The sequence below is a fragment of the Aphidius gifuensis genome, linkage group LG3 (genome assembly GCF_014905175.1).
Source record: "Aphidius gifuensis isolate YNYX2018 linkage group LG3, ASM1490517v1, whole genome shotgun sequence".
Classification (NCBI taxonomy): Eukaryota; Metazoa; Arthropoda; class Insecta; order Hymenoptera; family Braconidae; genus Aphidius; species Aphidius gifuensis.
The window spans coordinates 19,967,204-19,994,975 of NC_057790.1; the positions used below are offsets into that span (position 1 = coordinate 19,967,204).

At 23.2% G+C, this 27,772-nt stretch overlaps 2 protein-coding genes across 4 annotated transcripts; both read right to left on the reverse strand.

Annotated features, from left to right (window-relative positions):
- Positions 1 to 299: 299 nt before the first annotated feature.
- LOC122852579 lies at positions 300 to 27,748 on the reverse strand. Of its 3 annotated transcripts, none has more exons than XM_044152468.1 (14): positions 26,282 to 26,639; positions 20,718 to 21,741; positions 18,042 to 19,070; positions 6,581 to 6,789; positions 6,227 to 6,443; positions 5,889 to 6,139; positions 5,590 to 5,813; positions 5,352 to 5,508; positions 4,991 to 5,271; positions 4,772 to 4,903; positions 2,343 to 2,570; positions 2,065 to 2,262; positions 1,909 to 1,959; positions 300 to 1,784 (listed from the first exon to the last, which is right to left on the reverse strand). In XM_044152468.1, the coding sequence occupies exons 2-14, from the start codon at positions 21,719 to 21,721 to the stop codon at positions 888 to 890; spliced, it is 4,878 nt and encodes a 1,625-aa protein (XP_044008403.1). In that variant the 5' UTR covers positions 21,722 to 21,741; positions 26,282 to 26,639; the 3' UTR covers positions 300 to 887. The 3 variants fall into 3 exon arrangements, with proteins under 3 accessions (XP_044008403.1, XP_044008406.1, XP_044008405.1); XM_044152470.1 differs by lacking the exon at positions 26,282 to 26,639 and adding an exon at positions 27,227 to 27,748 and having other exon boundaries at positions 573 to 1,784; XM_044152471.1 differs by lacking the exon at positions 1,909 to 1,959 and having other exon boundaries at positions 26,282 to 26,636.
- Positions 2,691 to 4,385, reverse strand: LOC122852582 (TNF receptor-associated factor 5). Its single transcript, XM_044152476.1, has one exon. The coding sequence runs from the start codon at positions 4,185 to 4,187 to the stop codon at positions 2,724 to 2,726; it is 1,464 nt and encodes a 487-aa protein (XP_044008411.1). The 5' UTR covers positions 4,188 to 4,385; the 3' UTR covers positions 2,691 to 2,723.
- Positions 27,749 to 27,772: the final 24 nt, after the last annotated feature.

Consider the following 27,772-nt stretch of genomic DNA (forward strand, 5'->3'; position numbering starts at 1 on the left):
TATGCTGTTTTAACAGGAATATAGAACTAACAAAGAGGTATTTCATATATTTTAGGGCCTACTTCTTCTATGTTATAATTCCCTAATTAATTTGAAATTTTTTTTTTTTTTTTTTTGAAAAAAATATGCTATTTTAACAGGAACATAGAACTAGCAAAGACGTATTTTATATATTTTAGAGTTTACTCCTTCTATGTTATAATTCCCGAATGAAATCTCACTTCTTTTTGTCCTGATCTGCTCCCTATTTAATATTTTTGCTGAAAGTAATAAGTAGGAAAAATAATTAAAACCCTTAATTAAAACGAGTTATTTGGTGTTTAATAATAACATCAAAATCATAAAAATACTACAATTTATTTACAATAAAATTAATAATCATCACTTGATTAATTATTAAAATAAGGAACACAAACTATATCATATCAATTATTATGCATGGAAATAAAATCTTCTGATTTTAATTGTGCTAACAAAATTCTATCGAACACATTTACAATATAAACTTATTACTTATTGCATATCTCTTTAAATTCACTTTAAAAAAATTAAAAATAAAAAAAAATAATAATAAATTTATTGAATTTAATTCTTCCCTACATTTGACAATTAATATTTACTGATATATAAATATTTCAATTAATTATGACTCATTATTTGTGCATTTGTTCATATCTTCGAAGAAAAATTGAATTCAATTATAAACAAATATCTAATTCAAATTCATTATGCGTATAATAACTTATAAATTAATTCTATACATTTTTTTTCTTTCTTTTCTTTTTTACACATGATCATAATAGATCCACAAAAAAACAAAATCAATAATATTAATTACACAATACTTTAATTGTTAATTTTAATTAATTAATTTTTTTTTGAATTATTTATATCACATATTGATCAATTTCAACAGTCTTTTTGTCATCGTCATCGTCTCTATCGTCATTACTTTGCTCATTGACTAGTTCTGAATTTTTATCAATGACCAATGAGTCTTGATTAATTGGTGCTGCAGCACAAACTAAATTTTCAACAGATGCTGCTGTTGTTGGTACATTATGAATTGAATTTCTAATTGTTTGTTGTTTTCTTGATGTACCACGTCTCATACTACTTCTTAATAAATTAGCAACATCAGCTGCAGTTAAAGTTGATGTACCATTTGTCATGTACCTTCTATTTCTATCAATTGTTGAATGTGTACGTTCAATGGTACATCTATCAAGTGTATTTATTCTAGTCATTCTGTCAATTGTATTTGGTCTATGTCGTTCACCAAAACTTGTTACGTTTGTCATTGTACCAGTATCAATAACATCTGGTCGTAATTGTTGTAATTGTAATTGTTGTTGTGGTTGTTGCTGTTGTAATTGATCAATTGTGTTTATTGATATGTCATGTGATAAAACACTTTGATTCATTTCAACAAGTACTGTTGCATAATCTGGCGGTGGTGGTGGTGGAGGTGGTGATGATGGTGGTGGTGGTTGTAGCGCTGGTCGTGTACGTGGTAATACACTACTACTTTCACCAAGTACATTTGCTATTCTACGTACACTACGACGAAAACTTTGTCTTAACATTTTAGCAATTCTTGCACCAGTTGCTGTTGTATAACTTGGTGGTGGTGTATATTTTGGTGGTGGATCTTCAAATGGTATATCTGTTGTTGGTAAAATTCCATTACCATGAATACTTGTACTTGTTGGATTGCCATATCGAGCTGTACCATGACGTGTTTCTTCACTATCCAAATTTGGTCGATACAACATTTGTATACGCTGAAACAATTTTTTTAACATTATTATTTTATTTATTTTATATTTTATTATATAAATTATTTTTAAGTTTTAAATATTTATTGATTTTAATTTAACTTTTTTTCTTTCTTTTAACAAAACTTACATTTGCATTGCATTGTTCACAATAAGTACAATTTACCTCCATTTGTTCATTCTTATGTTTGCATGATAAATAAAAATTTTTCATGTCTTATTTATTTTTTAAATTTTACTTAATAAAACTATTTATTTAATAAATTAAAACGATAAATTTACTCACATCAAATATATCAGGTGGTCCATTATTAAGATAACGACAAGTTTGAATAATTGCAACAGCTGGTATTAATAATATTGGAACAAGTTGTATTGCTGCACCTAATTGTCTTGCCCATACTGCCCAATATTCACCTCTTGTTTTTTTATAAACATATAAATCACGAAAACCACCAAATTTAAATAACGTACAACCCAATACCTATTGAAAAAATTAAAATTTATAAATTATAAAATAAAATAATAACAATATTTATATATAAAATTAATTAATCTACTTACAACAAGTGTTATTGGCATAATAACATTCCATGTAAATGATAATAATGGTCCAGCCCAATTTTTAAGACATCCACTATTTGGTGGAAATAATTCAGATACAACAGTATCACCAGTATGTGGTCTACCTCGTACAACAAATACAGCACCAACTTGTACTAAATATAACATCATTATCCACCAACCACCTCCAATTGTATAATCTAAATAATATACTACGTAAATACCACACTGAAACAAATAAAAAAATAAATAGATAAAACTACCATTCAATATATAAAATCAATAAAATACTTTACATATAATAAATTAAAATTACCTATAATAAAATTAATAATAAAAATTAAAATTAAAAATAAATATAATACTAATAAAATTTTGAATTTAAAGAATAAGAGATGAAGATGAACAACTACTACGAAGTTCAGTAACTTGTATATCAAAAAATATAATATTATTTTTAGTAAAACCATCATAACGTGTTATATTTGTATGTGGTATAAACATATCAATTGTTGAATCATAATCAATTGAATTATTATTTATATTATTAATTTTAGCTTTTGTTTTAATAATTTTTTTAATATTATTTGCTGGATTATCTTGATCACGTAGTGTAACAGTTGCACGTAAAATACATGGCCAATCTAATAATGGATCCCATGGTCCATCAATGACTTTTAAACAACCAATAATATTACGATCTTTCCATCTATCTCTACCATTTAAATATAATTCCATTTGTAATGCATAACCATATTCTTTATTATAAAAAATTGGACTTAATAATGCTTCATTTGTTTCTTTAGATATTGTCATTTTTTCTTTATATCTATCAATACGCCATATTAATCTTCCATTTATTGATGATATATTATTCATTATAAATTCACCACAATTACATTTTATTAAATTATTATTATTTAATGTTGCATTATTTTTCATGATAAATTCTTCAAGACATTTAATCATTTCTTTCATTTGTCCTTTTATTATTTTTGTTTTTTTTTCTTGTTTAATAATTATTTCAGAATTTTTTTTTAATTCATCAACAATAATATCAATTTTTTCTGATATTATATCATATTTATCATCAATTATATTTTGTTTTTTACAACGCATTTCAAGCTCAAGTTTAATATCATTTAATTGTATTTTATATTCATCAAATATATTATTATCATTGTTAAAAAAATTTTTTAATTCTTTTATATCATTTTCAAATTTATTTAATACAATATTTTGTTTATTTTTTTCATTTATTATTGAACCATGTATGACATCCATTCGATAAGCAACATTATCAAAACTATCACGTGTTTTAGTGTCCACGTCAACAATATTATCATCAATATATTTAAGTTGTTTATCATAATATAAAAAACGTTGACGTATTGCCTCTGAATCACCAAATATTGTTAATTTAATATTTTTAGTAATACCATCAATTTCATCAATTTTTTTTAATGTTTTACATGAATTTTTTATCAATTCATTATGCTCATATTCATAATTTTTAATTGAATTTTTAAGCATATCAAGCATTGATGTTACATAATCATGCCAATTATTTAAATCTTTATTTTCAATTGTATTATTATCGTTGATTAATTTTGTTGATGTTAAATTATTTTCATCAAAACGTACACGTTTTAAACAAAAACGTTTATGAATTTTTAAACTTTTACGTGGCACATAAGCACCACATTTTTGTGGACATGATTCTAATACAGAACCACATAAACGTATATGTTCAATAAATTCATTTTCATTAAATGTATCACTACAAAAATAACATTCAACTGTTTTTAAATATTCTGATATATTTATTTCACTTTTATTAGTCATTGTTGTAGCAACGACCTGCAAGATACTGTTTTATTCAAATATTATTCGTTTTTTTTTATTCTTCAATTTTTTTTTTTTGTTTGACGTTTATAACTTTATTTTTTTTTTTATTTCAATGTAACCAAGTATATTGATTATTCAAACTTTAAGATTTAAAGCAACGAGTTTGACGTTGTTTGCCACGCAAACTTGTCCTGTTCGTCACTGTCAATATATAACACAAAACTAAAAAAAATTTAATAAAATTTTACAGCACTTGTTGTTGGTGATGATGTTGATGATGATAATGTATGTATACGTATTCATATACAACACACAATGATGCCCATAATCTGATTATATATTTATCAATGTGTGTTGGATACATACAAGGTGTATAAAGATAAGATAATAAAATAAAAATAAATGTTAGAAGTTTTCACTCATGTATATGACTAATAAATCTCATTAAGGGTTTCACTGTTTTTTTTTTTTTCCTTTTTTATACATTTTTTTTTTTATCGAAAAAAATATATATTTATCTATGACTAATTTAAACGTTATCTAAATTTTATTATTATTTGTTTTTTTTTTTTTTTTCTTACCTCAGTTGCCATTGGTAGACCAAGAATACATCCACAAGTACAACTAAAAAATGTTATTGTTGTTTCCCATAATTTTATCATTTTAGTATTTATTGCCATTATTCCAGTTATCACACAATGCCATATTGCAAGCTATTAAAATAATAAAAATAATTATATTATAATGTTTTTGATTAAGTAAAATATAATTTTTCAAAATTAATATAAATTTTTAATCACCTGTTGAGCAATGCCAAATAATATAAGTGCTAAATAAAATATTACAGCATAAAATGGTGATATTGTTTCAGTTCCAAGAATAGATAATGTTGCTGGTACAAGTTCAGTTGATAAACGTAATGCTTGATAGCCAGATTCAACACTTGCATCAGCACCAGGACGTATTGCACGTTGTCCAATAATAAATGATGCATGTTTCATAAATCTTTCAGGTGTACCACCTTGTCCTGGTGGTGCTGGTTGATTAACTGATCTCATAAATACATAGCTTGACATTTGTTCTAAAAAAATAAAACAATTAGTCAATTAATTAATAATAATTAAATAATTAAAATTAACATTTATTATATTATTATTTTACCAAATGAACTTGTTGTATATATGTAACCATGAATTCTTAATATTTGAACACATGCATTTGCTAAAAATGCAGCAAGTAAAAGAACAAGAAAAGTCAGTACTATCACAAGACTTGCATCACGTTGAAGAAGATATTTTTTTTTATTATGTGCAGCAATCTAAAATTATTTTTAATTATGTTTATTAGTTTTTTTTTTTAAATCAAAATTATTGTGTATTTTTTTTTTATTTATTTTTACCTGCATACTAGCAGCTCCAAGTAATCCCCATGTTAAAAAAACTTCTGATGATGCTGATACCCATGAATCTTTTGATATAAAAAATTCATGCCATTCAGTTGCTGGAAATAAATCTACTATTGGTTCTGTTGGTATTAAACTAACTATTTTTACACAAAATATTAAAATAAGTAATATTGGAAATAGTGTAAAACCATAAATTACTTTTCCATATGATTTTAAACCTGGAAAAAAATAATAATAATAATTAATATATTGTTTTATAAATTAATAAAACAATTATTAATAAATTTTAATACCTTTACTTAATGATACAAATACAATCATCCAAACAACAGCAAGATTAAATGCAACTTGAAATTTAATTGTAACAACACCAGGATTTGTATCATTTAAATGATGTCGTTGTAAAACAACACCACTAAAATAATCTGGTACTGTTTCATGAAGTTTATAAGTTATTCCATTATTCATTGGTTTAAAATCATCTCTATATCCAATAAATGGTTCTGCCCAACGATATTTATCTTGTTTAGTGATAAATGAATCTCTATAAATATTTAAAAATAATTAATAATATTCATATCATTTATTTACAATTATAAACAATTGAATTTTTAAATTACTAATTATTTACCTGAAGTAAACAAGCATCCAAGAAATTCCAATAATACTATATATTCCAATGAAGGCATGTGCAACGAGTAGAGCAATACCAACTCCATGAAATATTGGTGAAATTTTCCACATATCAACTGCACCTGAATGTAAACGTTGACCAAGGCATATTTGTAATGTGAGCAGAGGAATCCCCAGTATTAATGACAATATTATAAATTGTACAATAAAATTTGCTGTAATAGAAAAAAAAAAAAAATACAAATAAGTATAAATAAATAAAGTTCATCAAAACCATAAAGAGATCTGTTTATATATTTTTATATATAATTGTTTTTTTTTTTGCCATTTGTTTGTTGTATTGTAAACTTACCGCCAAAGTGAACGCTGAGTATTGCAAACCTACTGATGTTGAAAAGACCAAGTGTACAACCGAGACATGCCAAGGTCGGATTCAAGGGAAGTGGCCATCTGCCCAATGGATTGTTTTCATCATCCTCATCATCTTCATCATCATCATCCTCATCTTCTTCAGTTCTTTCATTTTCATGAGGAGTTGCTTCACGTCTTCTATCACAATTTCTGTAAATTAAAAAAAAATTATTAAATAATTATTTATATTATATTTTCTTATTATTGGTTTTATGAGAAAATATAGAAATTGAGTTAATTTTAAACAGTGGACACATGAGATCATCATGGTATTTGATTGGAATGTTACTTGGCAAGTTTATTTATTTATTTATTTATTTGTCAATTTATTTATTTATTCTTGTTGTTCGTCAAAATATATAACCGGTCTTTTATCGTGTGTATACTTGACTTTGTTATTTATTTATTTTTATTAATTTTTTACTCAAACAACTATTTTTTTTTTTTTTTTTCTATTTTTTTAAATCTCTTGTTTTGTTGTAATAAAATATTTATTTATTTATTTTATTCTGTATTGAATTAATTAGAATTTCTTGATATAATAGTACTAATGAATCACACGTTTGATATTTTTTTTTAATCTATTTTCTTTCCAATCGTTATGGCTGGTTGAACTAATTTTTTTTTAACATTTATTTTATTCCCACGATCGATCAGAGACCTAGAGTAACCGTCTGCTGACCCACGGTATAAATTAGAATCGATACCACTTTGTGTCTCGACAATGATATTCATTTATAAGGTATTTTAAAAATAACTTAATAATATATATATTTAAATTATTTTGGTGTCTTCTTATCATGAATTGACGATTTAAAAATACAAGTTTCGAAGTCAAATAAATTTTTTCACAAATGGACGTGACCAGTATCTTGAAGATAATTTAAATAAAAGTATATGAAACCCCATAATGATTTTAAAAAAATAAATGAATATAAAACGAAACGTTAAAGATAAAGAAAGAGAATAGAGTAAAAAAGAAAAACGAGCAATAATATCAAAATTTTAAACACGTTTTTTTAAATTTTATTCAGTCATTTAGGTATATATATTTCTCTTCATTTCACCCTTCATTGACCCGAGGTATCATGCCACTTTAAAAAACATATTTATTTAATCATAAAAAAATATTATATATTTTTAAAAGTATTTTAATTACAAAAATAACTGTAACTCTTTTTTATTTAAAATAATATTAATAAATTAATAAATATGTTTGACAATGAAGAAGAAAATTATAATAAAAATTTTACAAGTGTCTTGGCAAGTTGAAAGATTGTTCTAAAAATAATTCAGCCACTCAATGGACACCAGTAAATCATACGCATTTTAAACGTCGATTTATTTTAATGAAAATAAAAAATTTATAAATTAATCAATATTATTAATGCATAAATAATTTTATTAAATGTAATAATAAAAAATGTTTAATTATTTTGATAACTCTGCGAGTCAATGATGATATTGTCAACTTGTTTATTCACTTATTTATTTATTTATTATCAAGTTGACTTTTAAAACTACCCACGATAATAATAATACTTTTAATAAATCCCCTATGAAGTGAGAAAATAAAAATAATTTAATCTCAATATTATTATTAATCTAATAAACTAATTTCAACATTATTTTATTTATTTTTTTATTTATTTTTTTCATCATTGGTATCTCTAGCCTAGATAACTCGAGATAATAAAATTAGTAAATCTTGATGACACCTCAGGAAGTACGCTATTGCCTTTTAAAAATATCAGTTAAAAAATTATAAACAAGCCCACCTTATTGTCCACATTTTCCTCACTTATTTCCACCAAGAAAATTAAAAAAATTACAAACCAGGAAGTATTATAATTTATTATTTTTTTATTAAATAGAATAAAAATAAAAATTCATTCTTTGCAAAAAAGAAAAAAAAATAAAAATAAAAATAAATCAACACGTTTAATATGCAAATGTCATAATCACAATGTTAAAACATTTGTAATAATATATTTCGTGCCTGTATAATTTGCTTATCATCAATTACCATGCATTTATTAATAAATGATATACACAAATTATTTAGTACCATCTCGATAGATGAGTTTGTGGTAAAAAAAAAAAAAATATAAAAATAAATTATTTGCAGTGTAATAAATTAAGTATTGTTTAATGAGACACAACGACAAGAAGAATACATTGCGTAAAGGTCGAGAATATTACCGAACGTCAATTATATCATTTACATTTATTTAAAAAAAAAAAAAAAAAAATTTAAACAAATTACTTAAACAATAGAAGATGGGATAGTACTTTTAATTATGAGGAAATAAACTGAGTTCATTTTACCTGTTATTTTTTTTATCACAACGATAAAAAAATATATAGCAAAAAAAAAAAAAAAAAAAATATAATTGTTTCTTTAATTCACCTTGTAAGATAGATATATAAAAAAAAAAAATTTTTTTTCAAATAGATTATAAACAGTAAAGTGAATAATAATAAATTTTTTATAGATACATCTATTATTTTTTTTTCTTTAAAAATAAATAATTATTAAAAATATAATTAATCAATAATTTTAAATAATAAAAATAATTATTTTATATTATGAATTTACTGATTTATAAATTTTTTACCCAGGACGTGTGTGTCGTTGACTACAGTAAAAATAATTTCTGGATATTGTTATATCGTAGTTCATTCTACACTTGTATACAACGTCAATGGCATTGAAAGTGCATGGAAAAACTTTTTGACTACCTCTTGCCAAATGCGAATATCCTGATACGACAATTTTCCGAACGCGTATCACTTCGACCACTTGCAACTGTCACTTAACACACTCGCAATACGTCAACATTAACAAACTCGTATTTTTAATAAAAATAACATGTGTTTTATAATTTTATTTAATAACAATAATATAATTTTATTTAATATTATTATGAATTTTAAAAAAGTCTATTTATATTATTTATAAAATTAATAAATTTTCTTTTATTAAATTCAAAATTTTCTTTCAATTTTTTATCTTCAATCAAAGGTCTATTTTTAAAAATTACTTTATTGATATATCAAAATAGAATTTTAATTTTTTTTTTTTTAGTGTTTAATTTTCTACACTATTTATTGCTTAATACTATTTTTTTTTTTTTTTATTTTAAAAAATTTTTATTATGTCGTTAGCCTTATATTTGATTTTAATCATGAATTTAATTTAAAAAAAAATTATATTTCTATTCAATATATCCACTGATTCATGGTCAAAACACTCACAAAAAAAAAGCAACTTGTAAAAAAAAAAATCGAAAAAATTGTTAAATTTATTATTAACAAAATAATTAAATGATAAATAAAATTATAAATAAATATTTAAATAAAATTAAATTATTTTTTTTTTTAATAAAAATAAATGGAAAAAAAATATTAATATTAAAAACCATGTATATAATTGTAAATTGAATTTTAAATATTAAATTAAAGTCTGATGTGTTCAAATCGTCAGTCTTTAGTTGACTGAGGATTCAAGTATGTGGAGACGAGTTGGTAAGCAACCTTACAGGCCTTGACTTGGCTCCCCACGTATTTTTTTTTTTTTATTTCTTTTTTCAAATTATATATATATCTATAGACATGAATAACTGTAATCAAGTCACGTGACAAATCCAACAAACTTGAATCCTTCTATTTTTTTATTCTATATTAAATCATGGTAAATTCAAATTTTATTATTAATTATCTGAGCAATCAATACAATTGTTCAATAAAAAAATAAAAAGTAAAATTTCTCAAAAACATGTTTCAACAATATATAATCATTGCTAATATTTTTCAATTTTTTTTTTTCGATTTTTCGATTCTATTCACTTGAAAATATATTTTAAAAAAACTAAACAACCAAAAAAAGAAAATAATATTTCAATTTTACGAATTTTTAAATAATTAAAAATAATTGGAAAAAAATTTTCATCATTTTTAAATCTCTATGTAGGTATTTAACTTTATAAAATTTAAATTTTAAAAAAGAAAAAAAAAACTTGTATATATTTTTTAAACAACACAATAAATAATTAATTTTTTAGTTAATTTTTTTAAATAATAATATTTATATATCGTCAACAATATGGACTTGAATAATTTTTTTATTTTTATTGCATATTTTTTTATTTCAAGCCCACATGTTTTATAGTATGTATATGTTGTTTATGTTGATGCATCAGTAAAACCAAGTTTAACACAATCCAACAACATAAAATATATATATACACACACAAATACTTTTAAAATTGAAAAATATTGGAGTTTTGTGGAGTGAGGGAGCATGTGCAACTTTGTGCATCGTCAAATGCAGTGAGTATCGGGAGACTAAAAACATCAAGAGGTATTTCTCATCGACTCGATGATGCACTCACTGATGCAACTGCACTATTCTATATTTTCTATATAGAATATGCACACTTGAAAGTACATTGCGCTCTCAAACAAAATTTTATCCATATTATTTTTGAGGTCAATAACTAATCTAATATATTCCTTTTTTTATTTTAATTTACATTGTTTAATCATTTTTTTTTTTTTATAAATAAAATTAAATATGATTCATAAATTTTATTACTCTAAATTTTCTGCGATTTGATAAAAATTTAGAATGTTTTTTTACTACAAAAAAAAAAATTAAAAATACATATGAAAATTGATGATTGAATGATCAATAAAATTAAGATAAAATGAAAATTAAATTATAAAAATATTATTTAGATTATTGATCATATTGTTGATTAATTTTTTTGATATAAAATTATCGATAAAATTGAAATTAAAAAAAAGCAAAAATTTCATTACTAAAAATTTGAATGAAAAATTGATTTTAAATTATATAAAATTTAAAAAAATGTATTATTCAACTAATTAATTAATTTTAAAAAAATACAGATTTTAATTACATTGTATGAATTATTGGTTAAATTAGTTCAATGAAAAATACAGAGTATGTACATTGTAAAAAAATAAAAAATATTTTCAATCAATTTCATAATTAAACCGAGGAAAATTGTGTGTCAAGCGTGAGCTGACATTTGCATCAATAATTTAATATAATATTTATTATTTTAATAAATAAAAATATAAATATCAAAAGTCAAAATTAATATAAAAAAAAATAAATAAACAAATTAACAAGATTATTTCAAAAATCAATTTTATCCTAATTATTTATTTATCTAATTAAAATTTATATCTTTTTTTTGCGACCTTGATAATATTTAAGTAATCTCGAGGCATGAATGCGAGACCGTTTTTTTAAATTAATTTTATTATCATTATTTATTAATCATATCCACAAAGGAAGGTCAAGTAAAAGACTCGATACTTCCGGCTTGAAAATAAAAAATAAATAAATAAATAAAATTGATTAATAAATAAATCAATAAATATATTATTCAAAATTTTTTTAATTTTATTCTTTTTTAAATTTAAAATAGAGTAAAAAAAAAACATAAAATTATATAATGATAATAATTGAAATTTGTCACAGTGAGTGTAATTTAATTCTCATGAAAAAAAAAAAAAAAAACGTGTCAAGGTGCACTACATGTAGTGATAAAAATAAAAATAAATAAATAAAAAAAATATATCTTCCAAAAATAGAGTAGGAAATTATTATCTTGCAAATAATAATGAAGTGTAAAATACTTGGTTATTGGCAAGAATAAAAATCACAATGTACCGGTCATTGTTCTGGATTACACATACATATATTTATATGTACAATAAAATTTCGAAATATCAGGGTAACAATATAACATGGAAATATACTTTATGTATGTATTTATTTTATTTCATTTTATAGTGTTGAAATTTTTTTCTATTTAGGTCAAGATCTATTATTTCACAAAGATGCTACAAATATTTTTCTTTTTGTTCAAATAAAATTACCTTTTTTCCGCAATAAAAATTGTTTTTCATTTTTAAATAAATATATAATTTTTAAGATAAATAAGGAAAAACATATGAAGATTATTTAATTGATATTTATTTTTATGAAAATAATGACGAGCTTTTTTATCAAGCAGAAATTTCTTTTTATTTTTAATATAAAAATTAATATTACTAATTTAAAATTAATTTAAATGTCTTGGCAAAGAAATGAAAAATAAAAAAAAAAAAAAATTACATAAAAATTTAAAAATGAAAGACATTATATTGATGCAAGAAAAATCCCACACACAAATTGTGGGTAGGTATTTGCATTATGGTAATAATATGAACAAAAAAAAAAATATATATAAATTGAGAAGAGTGCATACATGTACTGCAGGCGCGGCAACTACAAGCAAACGAGAAAGGTGCAGTGCGTAGGAAGAAATATAGAAGAGACGAACCGGAGCCACGGACTTCTGACCACTAATAAATAAAAAAATAAATATATATAAAAAAAAACTCTGTATATATTTAAAACTATAACCGCGTCAAATAAAATATATATAAATCCCAATGAACAAATAGAAAAAAAAAAATTAACCCACAACAAACAATGGAGAATAGAAAAAAATAAAATAAAATATATAAAAAAAAAAAGTGTTAGACAGCCTAGTTTATGTTCAATTTCCACTGGGATTTTATAACCGTTATGTTACATATTTTGAAATATAATAATAGAGTTGTTATTATCCATATTTGTATTTTAATTTGCAAGTTAATTGATGATTTTCACTACTTGTTTAATGAACAGTTATAACAGTTGACTTTTACCTTATGTATATAGAGTTTTGTTATATATTTATATGTATATATAATTTGTAGCTGCATTGCACCGTTGGCTATTTATTTATTTGCCTATATTTTATTAAATTGTGATTACTGTTGTATGACTTATTTATAAAGAAAAATATTTTTCTAAATCTTTGTTTGGCTTGTATGTTATTTTAAAAATGTTTGCAAAAAATTATCAAAGGTGGAACAAATTTTTCAATTGAAGAAAATATGTTTTTTTTTTTTTTTTGTCATTCAGTGATGAATACAACTGTAATACTATTAATTTATTGATCACAAATCATGTCAAAATTTATTCTGCATGTTGAATTTATCACAGCTGCAGTATAAGTAGCCAACATATTAAATTAATTTCTATTTTATTATTCAATTGATTTATCTTTTAATTATTAAAAAAAATTAATTTTCAACAATTAATAATTCAATGTTGAATTAAAATTTGACATATGTTGCTTGATATATTTATTTTTTTATATTAATATTTTATTTTACTTGAATGAATAGTATTCTCAGCATTTGACATTATCAGACAGATGTAAATGCACAATTGCAACCTGATTTCCGGTGTAAATAACAACACCCATGTTTCCGCAAAAAAAAAAAGTATCAACCCTGTTAACCAAGTATATATAAAGTTTCTTTTTTTTTCCCTCAAAAGAGTAAAAGACTCGTTTCAATATAATAAAAAAATTATTCCCACGAATATATAACAAACGGAATATTTTTATAATCTTCAATATAATTTAAAAGAAAAAAAAAAAAAAAACACTTTACAGTTTTACGAGAGTTTTACTTTTATCTAAAATGACTTTATAATATTTTTTTTTTTTAAATTCCTAAGAAGGTAAAAGTCGAAAAAAAAAAAAATCATTCACCTAAATCATATAAAAATTCTGCACTTATTTTTTCTTTTTCAGATAAAAAATTATTATTTTCCGAGTAATGTAAAAAAAGTGTATATTTTTAAAAAATATTTTCATCATTTTATATATTTTTCGTTCAAGAAATTTTCATATACTATAATGCAGTTATAAAAGATAAAAAAAAAAATAATAAAATAAAAATGAGATCAAAGTTGCACTTGCATCAAAAAAAAAAAAAAAATGCGGAAATTTCCCACGTAAAATGACAATGAGCAAATAAATTTATGAATACGTGTTTATAAGTACAGTGAAGTGTACATACAATGTTCAGATAAACCGGTATTGTTCATCCAGAATTTCCTACTCAAATCGAAGCCATCAGAAGGGAAAAAAAAAAACATTTCTTTAGATAAAAAAATAAACCGAGTATATAAAAGCAAATAGTAAAAAAAAAAAAAAAAAAAATAGCCAAGGAGAATGCAACTTATTTCATCGTTGAGAATGAAAAGAAAAAAAAAAAAATATACACAAGTGTGTAAAACGAGTTGAGTAAATAGCAAGTACTTGGGTATGTTCGACACGGATGAACTTGATAATTATCATCCATATTATAGCAGCGACAAAAAGGGATAGATATACAAATTAAAAAAAAATATAAATTGCAAAAAAAATTACAAATAATAACATTGCAAAAAAAAAAATAATTTAAAAAATTATTTCAGCGGTTAAAACAATTTTATATATACAGTAATTTAATTTTTAATGATTATTTCTCAACAATTTTTGTTAAATCTTTTTATTTTTCTTTTTCATTTGTTAAGTATAAATAAACAAAAAATTTAATTTTAAAATTTAAAAGTTATTGTCTTAAATTATTTAATTTTTCATTTATAAAAAAATATTTTATTATCTTTCTTAACTATACCAATTCTGTATGAAAAAAAAAAAGCCACCTAGTTTGTCTAAATATCAAGTACAACCACACAAGTTGAAATGTCGGTTGCTAAGTAGAAAAAAAAAATAATAATCAATAAAAGCAGCAAAAAAAAAAAAAAAGCTTGACCATTACTTTTCTACCACTATACATATAATTTATATTGATATTTCTATCGTGATACATGAAGAACCGACACATACTTTTCTATTTAAACTAACACATTAACACCACCAACATTATACATATATATACATTTACAAACTCCTTATAAATTTATAGCTGTAATTGTTGTAGATAAATGTTGTCCTTGTATTTAAATGTCGGTGGTGGTAATGGTGGTGGTGGTGGTGGTCATATTGGCATGTGGCCAATTGTTCAACAATTCAAAATATATATATATATTGAGTTAATTAAAAAAAAAAAAAAAATACAGGGTTAAATTAAGTACAGCATGAAGAAAACCCGTATGATTAATTCAACCCTCATTTACGTATTTTATCAGGGCTTCACATCTATCACTCAACCCTTCAAATTATTATTCCATTATTTTTTTTTTTTTATTTGAAAAATAATCTGACCATGGAGGTCTTCCGGTATTTTTGATTTAAATTTTTAAATATCAAAATTCAACATGTGTGGTTATTTTTACTGTTAAAGCAATGAATTTTTATATTTTTTGTATAAAAAGTTTCATAAAGGGATAACTTTATCAAGTTAATTTTTATAAACTATATACAAGTTGCAGCTTCTTGAAGATATTTATAAGGATAAAGATAAAATCGCTAAGCGTGAAATTTGTTCGACCAGTCACGCGAATAGAAAAAGATGTGCCACTGGTGTGTAAATGAAAAAAAAAATAAATAAATAAACAAATTGAATATTATATAGAAATATATAATATATATAAATAAATAAAATGAATCATGGTGAAGAGGACGAAAATGAAAGGCCTCTGATGCGCATCGTGTAACATCCGGTGAAAACTTTTTGGAATTACATTTTATAAATGAAAAAAAAAAATCTCCTCATATTACGTATTTATTTTCTCGACTTGAATATAAAAAAAATAATCAACCTTTGAATATTTTTATTTGTATTATCTCAAATTATTTTTATATAAAAAAATGAATTTCATTCATAAAAATTTAAACTACAAATTCTACAAAAAACTTTGTTTGGGTATTACTATGTTCTGGAGCTGGATAAAAATTTGAAAATTTTTTTTATTATAAATTATCATCTTGTAAATATATACTAAAAATAAATATGGTTTAAAAAAAATTTATATATAAAAATCATTGATAAATAATACAAATAAAAGAAAAAAAAATTGATAAAAATATATAAGAAAAAACTTTTAAATTTTATCTTTGATTTAAAAAAAAAAAAGCCATAGAAATGATGATTAAAATAAAAAAAAAACAATTCACATGAAAATACAATTATGATAATGCAAAATAAATAAAAATAAAATTATGTAATTTAATGTATACTCCCACCATCAATATGACAACAAAAAAATATTAAATTTTTTTTTTTAAATCGAGGTGAAGTGTATATACTTAAAATTGATATCTTATCGCAAACTCAATGATGATTTTTATGGCAATATGATCCAATAATGATAGCCCAAATTTACTTTGAGACTTGTCAAGAGATAAAAAAAAAAAAAAAGATTGAGTACTTAGTGTCAGTATTATAATGACAATAAATATATACAATAAAACATGTTGAAAAAATTCTCCAAATGTTTTTATGTAATAAATAACCAAATAAATAAATAAATATATTGTTAAAAAATATATATATATTATTTTAAATATGACAAATTTTATGCTTATTATTGAAATAAATAATATTATTAAAAAATTAAATAAAAAAATTATCATTAAATATTCTCTACCGTTTCGATCACTCCCATCATCAGCCCGGAAATTCCCATTACAAATTGATACGGTTTTATTCTCTTTGTCTCTTTTTTTTTTTTCAATTGTCACGCTCAAGCCCATACTTCCTTTTTATTATTTAATACAAAATTTGTTAAGTTCTTCAAGTTTAAAGAAATATATATTTTTTCAAATTTATTATAAATGAAAAAAGAAAAATCGAAATTTTAAAATAAAAAAAAAATAAAAATACCACTGTCGAGTGAAATCGCGTGTAGATCATGATGTAAAAATAAAAAATATAAATAAATAAATAGCCGCCTACGTTGTAATTTTAAAAAATACGATTAACGGCACGTATGTACACATAAAAAAAAAATTTCCATAAAAGGGAGGACAGAAAAAAGAACAATAGTTCTATCGCAATTTACAAAAACTTTTTTTTTTTCCAATAAAATATAAATGATTATTTAAACGATACCCTGATTCTCAAATAATTATAGCAATAAAAATAAAATAAATCTAATACAAACAATAGTCTAGTGCTTCAATAATTAATTAACTAAAAAAAAACCCTCACGAAGAAAAAGAAGAACCACATCAATAATATCACAAAACAATTAAATAAAAAAAAAAAAAATGAAAAAAAAGCTCTATTAATCTTGACATCTTGAAATAAAAATGTTAGAAAAAAAAAAAAAACTTATTGTTATCAAGGTAGTTATAAGATTATCGATAATACTAAACAAAACTAAACCAGATGATCAATCTTGTAAAATTCATGATCGCGATAAGACCGTTATAAAATATACATCAAATAACAGATAATCTATAATATATCAAAATTTCCATAAATAAAAAATCATAATAACATCAGTTTTAATATATTTAAAAATTACATTAATAAAAATGGCATTAAACTCACTAAAATAATAATAATAATGAATTAATTAATTAATTTACCTTCTTGTTGAATTTACTACAGTTGTTTGATGTTGTAGTGATCTAGTTGCTGGACTAACGGAAGATGCACTATTAATAACAACACTAGAATCATCACCATCACCATTAACACTATTAACTGAATTCCTTGTTGATCTTGAAATTTGTATATTACTATTGTTATTACTATTATTATTATTTCTTCTACCTCTTCTTGGTGTATTTATAATTGTTGTTGTATTTCTAACAATTGGTGCACTTGATGGACGTAATATTGTTGTTGTTGTTGTACCATTTGTATGTGCAGCAAGTATTTCTGGTGCAATTAATGCAATATCTGGTAATGAATTTTGTTGTGTTACTTGATTTTGTAATAATTCAGTATCAGGAAGACGTAAATGACGTAAACGTCTCATTGATGCACGTATCCAAGAACTTGTACCAGGTGTTGATGTTATATTTTGGGTATTTAAACATTGTAATTGTTCATTTTGTATTGATGATGTATCAATTGTTGTTGTTGTTGTTGTCATTGAAGATATATTCGATTCTTCATTATTATTATTACTGTAATTATTATTTTGTAAATTAATATTATCACTAGTATTTATACTTGGAGTTGTATAAGTCGACAATGACTTGACCGTCTCGTCGACGGACATCACGATACTGGCATTTGTTTGTGTTTTAAATTGACTTGGTGAACGCATGCGTACTTCTTGATTATTATTATTATTTTGAGTGTTGATTGTTGTTGTTGCTGTTGTTGTTGACGTTGTTGGTGGTGGTGGTAGTGTTGTTGTATTGTCGTTGTTATTACTTGTGCTTTTAACAGCAGGAGATGTAGTGAATGTCGTTGTACTTGCCAAACTAAACTGACTCAGTTCACTCGGCTTACTCGCTTGGTTGATCACAGTGGGGGAATTATTATGAGGTAAATAATCAGATGTAGAACGTTGTACTGATGAACGTTGATGCTCTAACTCTTCTACCCAGGACCAATCAACCTCAGAACATTCAGATGATGAACGTGATAATACTTCTGATTTCCTGAAATTTAATTTTAATTTGTTAATTTAAACACAAATATATATTTAAATTAAAATAATTTATTTATTTGAACAAAAATTAATATTTTAAGAAATAAATAAAATATAAATTTTAATTTTTGTCATATTAATTATATCAACTCATCAAATTAAACAATAATAAAAATTTTAAAAAATCATTTCATAAGTAGAACAAGGTGATAAAAATAAATCCAATTCAAATAATAAAAAAAAAAATTGAAAAAAATTAATTCAAATATCATCAACAGATGTATGATTATAATAATATAATATTAAAAATATTTAATTACAATTTTTATAAAAAAAAAAAAAAAAAAAATTTTGATGAGTGAAAGTGTGACAGTTGTGTCTTTTACTATTTTATTATTATCAAACGATTTTTTTTTTTTATGTAACTATTTGAAAAAAAACAGCCCCAAGAACATCAACATCATCAACGCTACTATACTTATCAATTTAATATCATGATTTTCAAAAATAACAACAACCATATGACGTTAAAATGATAAAACTCACAAGTGGTCGCATCAAGACTTGCATTTAAAAAAATTTAAAAAATAAATACAACACAAATGATGGATGACAACCCTTATTTTTATATTATTATTATTATCATCATTATTATAAACATAAAAATACTAAAATTATTAAACATATGAACACAATTTTGCACGTTTATATAAATTGTCGGCGCGTACCCTTACTTCCGGTTGCGTGTATCAATCTCACAACCCATATGATGTTAATATATTTTTACGCTTTTGACCACGTGCTATAAATATTTTTCATTTTTTAATATTGTTTTTTTTTTTTTTTAAACAAGAATATTCACTCAAGCCCGTACTCATAAACCACATACCGGTATGTTTTAAAATTATTAATATTACATTTATATACATTCAATTATTATTTCAGCTGTTAATTTTTAATATTCAAAATATAAAAAAAATTGATTAATTATAACACATGATTTTACAAATAATATTTTAGTATTTATTTTAATTTAATTTTATCAATAATTGAATTAAAGTGATCTAATTAGTGCTATTTATTTATAAAATTTTTTTTTAAATTTTTTATTATCCGTTAGAATTACGGTATAAAGTAGTAAAAATTAATGAATTTTTTTATTATTTTATATTATTTATATAAAATACTTGAAAAATATTATTAATATGTATTTTTTTTTTCATCTAGATTTTGATTTTATTGTGAGATTATTGTTTTATGAATTTTTGAATATTTTTTTTTTCCTTTTTTTTTTGTTTAGCCGGATGTAATATTGCAACTGTTACAGTAACTGCATGAACAAATAGCATTGTGTTAAAATAAATGCGACATTTCATCATGAATTATCATAGAAAATTGGCAAAAAAAAATTGTAATTTATCGGATTATTGATTCTAAAAAACTCTATCATTTTTATAAAAATAAAATTTCGAAAATACGATTTATTTTTTTTTTGCAATAACTAATACTTGACCTACCACGGGAATTTTTTTAAAAGTAACTGGAACCTATTTCTAACTTCCCGACAAATTTAAAAAATATCTATTGACGCAAATTTTTATAAAAAAACAAATTATTATTACAATTATTTAATAAATAAAATTTCTAAAAAACTTACCCAATTTGATTTGTTGATATTCCAGTTGATGTTGATGGTTGACACTGATAATCATTATCAAAACTATTTGATCTTTCAATTTCATCAATATAATTATCAGTATGACATGTAGCACCTTCACTCCATGATTTTCTATCAAATATATTATTTTGTTTTTTAGATTTTTTATTAAAACTAATACGTAATAATTTATCATCAATATTAAAATTATGATAATCAATTATTTTTTGTTTTTTATTTGGTGGTGATAATTCAAAGCCAAAATTATCATGTTCATTTGTATAATTATTTTTTTTAATAACTGGTTCATATTCACATGTATCAAGTGTACTATTTGATTTATCAATATCTTTATATTTATCATTTAAATTATTAATAAAACATTTTGGTTCAAGTGGATATGATAAAATTTTATTATCATCATCATTATTATTATTATTTAGCTTTTTATTATCACTTAAATCTTGTCCAGTTGTATCATCATTATCATCAAGATCAGCAAGAAAATCAAATGCACTTATTGCTTGTTCAACATTTGAAAATGTTTCACGAGTATCATCATCATCATCACCATTATCTTTATCATTGTCATCATTAAAAATACCATCAATTTTATCAATAGTATTGTCATTATCAATATAATCATTTAATTTTATATTCCCAATAAATGGTTCTAAATTTTTTGTTATATTTTTAACTCTTTTTATTGTTTCTGATGATACCACATCAATTCTTTTTAAATTTGGTACAACCTGATCATGTCCAAGTGTAACAAGCACATCATCATTATTATCATCATCATCATTCTCATCATTACAATGTTCATGATAATGTTTTTGTTCTTTTGTTAATGATAATTTTTGTTCAAGTTTTGGAGGACATACATCAAGTAAATGCTCATGTTCATCTAGACAATTATCTTGAAGAAATAATCTTGATACACAAACACCACCATCAAGATCAATCAAATCTTCATCATCAACAATGTCATTGTTACTTGCCATTTTACCCAAACGTCTATCAACTGAAACAAAAAAAAAAACAAAAACAAAATTAATTTAATAATCAAATTATTTTGAAAGACAAAGAATTTATTATTATATTCAAGATATATAGGATAAATAAAATCGACATAGATATATCATGTTAAATTAGAAAATAAAAAATAAAAAAAAAATCAAATAAAAACGTGGGATAAAAGAGAAGAAACACCCGGGTCAAAAGTGTCTAAATAAAAAAATGCATAAGGATGTTGTTGTTGGTGTGTTTGATGATAGCCATAATGACCTACATTTACAGTCATGAATTGTATGTATATATATTTTTAGCAAAGTGTTACATCGACCCTGCAAGCAGGATCGTGATATCTCTCTCTCTCAAGTTGTTGCTGATGATGATGATGATGATGGTGAACAGAGTTGAGAGATATATATATGTACATGTTGGCAGAGGTGCGGCCCTTGTTGATCATTGAATATATAAATTTATATATAAATACTTGCTCGATATATATATACATACCGTTGCTCAATGATTTAGAAATTAAAAAAAGCGCTTTTTTTTTTGTAAAAAATTCATTTTTAAAAATAAAACTTTGTTCAATATAAATAACCGACATTTTAAATGTTTGAATGATTTTTTATTACGTCTCTCTGATCTTGTGACCTGATGTATTTATATATGATGATTATTATAGGTTCATAGAAATAACACTCTTACCAGCATTGCGAATTGAGTTTAAAATATTCAACATGATATCAGCTATATGTATAATTATACTGACTGAGTTATCAACTTTTTTTTTTTTTTTGATAATTTAATTTATATTTTAAATAACAAATTTAAAAAATTATTTAGACACTGGAATTATTTGATTTTTAATTTTTTAGATAATTTATTATCAAACATAAACAGTGGAATAATTATTTAATTTTTAAAACTGATAACAGTTGATAGAGAAAACAAGTGACCAACTAGTTTTGACACTTGTTTGATACTTGACAAATATTGTTAGAATTAATTAACAACTTTATGATGATAATTATTTATTTTTATATATGAGTTTTTAATTATTTATTTGAGCTTATATTTTATTTTGTTGATGGTAATAATAATTAGAGGCAATTTAAAAATAGGGTAAAAATATATTTTAAAATTTAATGATATTGAGAATGAGGGATTATTGTTAGAATATTTATATAAAAAGAAATATATATAATATATGTGAGATGAAGCCTTATGAACAACATTGGATCATTGAACTTTTAAAATAAATTTTAATCTTTTTTTTTTCAGTATGTACATGTACCATATGCTGCCACTGAACTAAACGGTATTTACAATTTTTTTTTTTTTTTTTATTACTTTTTATATGACCCTAGACTAACAAAAAAAAATATATATTTATTTTATAAGTTTATCATTATTTTTTATTGGTCAAAAAATAAATCAGCTGTTGCTGTTTATCATGATGCTGATTGAATTGGCCAAGAAAATTATTTAAACGTAAAAAAAAAATATAATTTACAAAGAAGAAAATATTTTTCAACTAACGTCATATATATTCTAATAAAAAATAAACAAAAAAACATTCTCAACATACATAAGAGTGTATGAAAAAGAATTTAGCATCAGATTTATTTTTTTTTATTTCGCCTGCGCCTCAAGTGATATTCTGCAGAATAATGCATTTATGATAATAATACTAATGTATATTTTCTTACACCCACTGATAAATAGTTCATCATAATTTAACTGATGGAAAAATATCCCCATGAGAATAAACTTATTCCTCCTATCCACTCTCAAAAAAATATATTTAATTTATAAAATTATTATGATAATTTTTTCATATAAAATTTCTTTTGATAAATTATCTAATTCATTTTAAAATAAAAAATTTATTATATAAATTTTTTTTGATGATTGTACAATTGTGTAATTTTAATATACACAATTTATGTATTTTTATTGTGTACAAGTGTCGTGGTTTCCCCTTGAGTATAATAATGTTTGTGAGTCATCGATTAACAAACTAAAATACATATTACACACGCAAGTAACATACGAGTTCAATCACACGAGAGAAAGAGTTCACTTGAATATTATTTTTTTATTCTAATATTATTTCAAGTTAAAAATTATTATTTTCTAGTATTATAGTAACTATCAGTCTAGTAAATAGAAAAAAATAAAACGTCAAACAAAGCGTAAGAAAAATTTATATTTTTTTTCTATTTACTTGGTTTAGATAAAAAAATTTATCTCAAATATCCTTTTGAAGAAATTTCAAAAATAGAAACCGGATTTGTTTTAGGATTGAGACCAGTTTTAAATTCTTTATGTATGATTCACAGTGTCTTAATAATAAATATAAATTGCAGGTGTTTTAAATAATATTTAAATTTAAAAAAATTCAACATGCTTCTATTACAATTGAAAAAAATTATTTAAATGGCAATTACGCCTTTTTCATCTTGCAATAAATTGCAGTAAAATTAATAATTATTTATCGAAAAAACCCTGAGGTATATAACATCCCTTACAGTCAATAAATTCAAGCATTAATTTTTTTTTTAAATTAACATTAAGTTAACTTAAAAAATATTATTATTAAGCTAACTGCAAAATTTTTAAATGACAATTATGTATTATTAAAAGTACAAAGATTTTCAACCAAAAAAACAAATTATAATGGATAATATATTTTAATTTTTTACAAAGACAACTTTTTATTTTTTTGACATGAAATATAGTGTAATACATGCACTGTATTGAGAGGGGTTAACCATAGCGACCACGACATTGATTTTTTCAACAAGCCAAACAATAAAAACATAATTTTAATTTAAATAAATATACAATATTCTATTGTTAAATTGAAAATAGATCTGCAATTTGTAAATATTAAAAGACGATGTCAATTAGTCTATGCAGGGATATGCAAATTATCAATATGATTAATGACAAATCAACTGGTCTTATATTAAAAAATTTTTAAAATTCATATACAAGACACATGTCAGCATGGAAACATACAATGTCTTTATAGAAATATACACCGATGAATTTTATGACTACATATGTGTGTGAGTTTAACAGTTCCTTTCACTCGTTAGAAAAAATATATAATAACTCAAGAAAAAAAAAAAAAAAAAAGGATGAATAGGCTCATTTGGCAGAGACGAAGAATCCGGGCATGACTAATTATTTTACTTTATTTTTTTGTGTTGACTCAATATTTACAGAACAAATATTCTCATGGAGATATATTATCTTAAATTTTTCGTTGGTTACTACTTGGAAGATAAGTCAATTTTTGACAGTTGAAAGCAAACGACAATAGTTGTTATAGAAAAATTGGGAAAATAAAATAAGTCTATAATGACATACAACATAAAGGTAGAAAAAAAAAAAAAAAGATTGAAAGGATCTTATTGTATGAATATATGTCTGTATGGCAGGGGAAAGTTTCTTTATCCTTCAAATAATTTTCGTTATTTTTCACCGGATTGTTGTGTGTGCAACAAGGAACAAGTCAATGACCTCAACGATTCACTCGATAAGGCCCCATGTTGCATTTAAAAAGAAAAAAAAAAGCCGAAATTATGAAGAGAATAGAGTAAAAGAAAATGAGCAATAATATCAAAATTTTGAACACGTTTTTTTAAATTTTATTCAGTCTTTAATGTTATATATATTTCTCTTCATTTCACCCTTCATTGACCCGAGGTATCATGCCACTTTAAAAAACATATTTATTTAATCATAAAAAAATATTATATATTTTTAAAAGTATTTTAATTACAAAAATAACTGTAACTCTTTTTTATTTGAAATAATATTAATAAATTAATAAATATGTTTGACAATGAAGAAGAAAATTTTAATAAAAATTTTACAAGTGTCTTGGCAAGTTGAAAGATTGTTCTAAAAATAATTCAGCCACTCAATGGACACCAGTAAATCATGCACAATTTAAATGTCGATTTATTTTAATAAAAATAAAAAATTTATAAATTAATCAATATTATTAATGCACAAATAATTTTATTAAATGTAATAATAAAAAATGTTTAATTATTTTGATAACTCTGCGAGTCAATGATGATATTGTCAACTTGTTTATTCACTTATTTATTTATTTATTATCAAGTTGACTTTTAAAACTACCCATGATAATAATAATACTTTTAATAAATCCCCTATGAAGTGAGAAAAAAAAAATAATTTAATCTCAATATTATTATTAATCTAATAAACTAATTTCAACATTATTTTATTTATTTATTTATTTTTTTCATCATTGGTATCTCTCCTCGATAACTTGAGATAATAATAATAATAATATTAAATAAATATTTAAAAGAAATGTCTTATTTATTGCACGAGTCTTTGGAAATTAATTCTGCTCCACTTCTCAACAACTGTCTTTTTAAAAACTTCCGGGAATAATAATAAAAAATAAAATAATTTAACGGATTTATATATTAATAAAATAGAGTAAATTGTCATTTTCAAAATTTTTACTCGTTCTATTTAAATGATAATAAATATATACTGACCATGTAAATTCCAAGTGTATATATATATTCAATAAAAAGTTATATATTTTTTTAACATCTTCAAACACACAGTTAACTCACAGTTCACAAGATTAAAAAAAAAAAACCACACTTGATTTACTATTAAATAAAAAATTAATTAATCACTAATTAATCCAATCATGTGCATCACAAAACTCTTAATAAATTGTCAAAAAAGCCTAATCAACAATGAAATAAATAGAAACAAAATAAAAAAAAATAATCAAGCAAACAATTTATTCACGGTATCCGCGTACGACACGCCGTCACAGTACTGAAGAAGAAACGAGCGCTTGGAAATATAAGTTTCGAAGGCGCGTGCATTCACCGAACAACATAGAGGCCCATGAAAGTTGTTATATGGATAGCAAGAGAGAGCAAGAGAGCTAGATAGAAGAAAAAAAAAAACACTTCACTACCACTACTAATGTAAAACTGTAGACGATAAAATAGCCAGTGGCGGGGATCAACAGGGTGACGATGATGGGGAAGTAAAAAAAGAAAATAAAAAAATCAAAAAACCAAGTTACCAAGACCAACTACATATACAACCAAGCTGCACCAAACTGCATCAAGCCATTGACATCCTTCTCATCGTTATCAACCAGCTTAAAAAAACATCAATACAAAGGAAAAATCTTTCTAGTTAAAAAATTTGTGATAAACTGGACAATCTACTTTGAAAAAAAAAAAACCCAACAAAGCAAAGTATAAAATTCATAGAAAAATAAAAAAAAAAACAAATTTCGAAATATTTGGGACTTATTTTTTTTTTAATCCGATAGACAAAAAAATCTTGGAGATATAAAATAGACAAGCAAATGTTGAATAATATCATCTAACATTTAGAGAATTTAAAAAAACATATTTGGGACTTATTCATTATAAAAGAATGAAACATAAAAAAAAAAAAAAAAAACTTACATTCAACTGATGGGCCTTATTCCAGCATTTTTTTTGTGCCTCCTATTTTATTTATTCATTTTTTATTTTTGTTATCCAGTGTTGTTTGTATAAAGACAACGAGAAGATATAGTTGGGGCCTCGCTGCAGACTTGGATTGGTGTCGATGCTTATATTGTATATGTACACATACTGTATATATCCCACCCACTCTCCACCTTAAATTATTTATTATTTTTATTTATTTATGCATTTGTATATGAAGTTTTAAAGTTGTGTGTGTGTGTGTTGTATTTGAGCTCCTTGCACTCTTGTCCTGACTGTCCTTGATGGGCCTTACCAAGACCTGCCAAGACCCAGACACACACTGTCATTATTATTATTTTTTTTTTATATCCCTTTTGTTCCCAGTACTTCTTGGTCTCTTTTATCACCCCAGGATATCCCCATTCACATGAAAAACTATTTAACAGGAGCAACAAAATTTTTTTTCCATTTTCTTTTTCTATGTAACTTCTTTGTCATTGCTTGGTGCCTTGAAACCGGCTAGACATCATTTAAAATGGT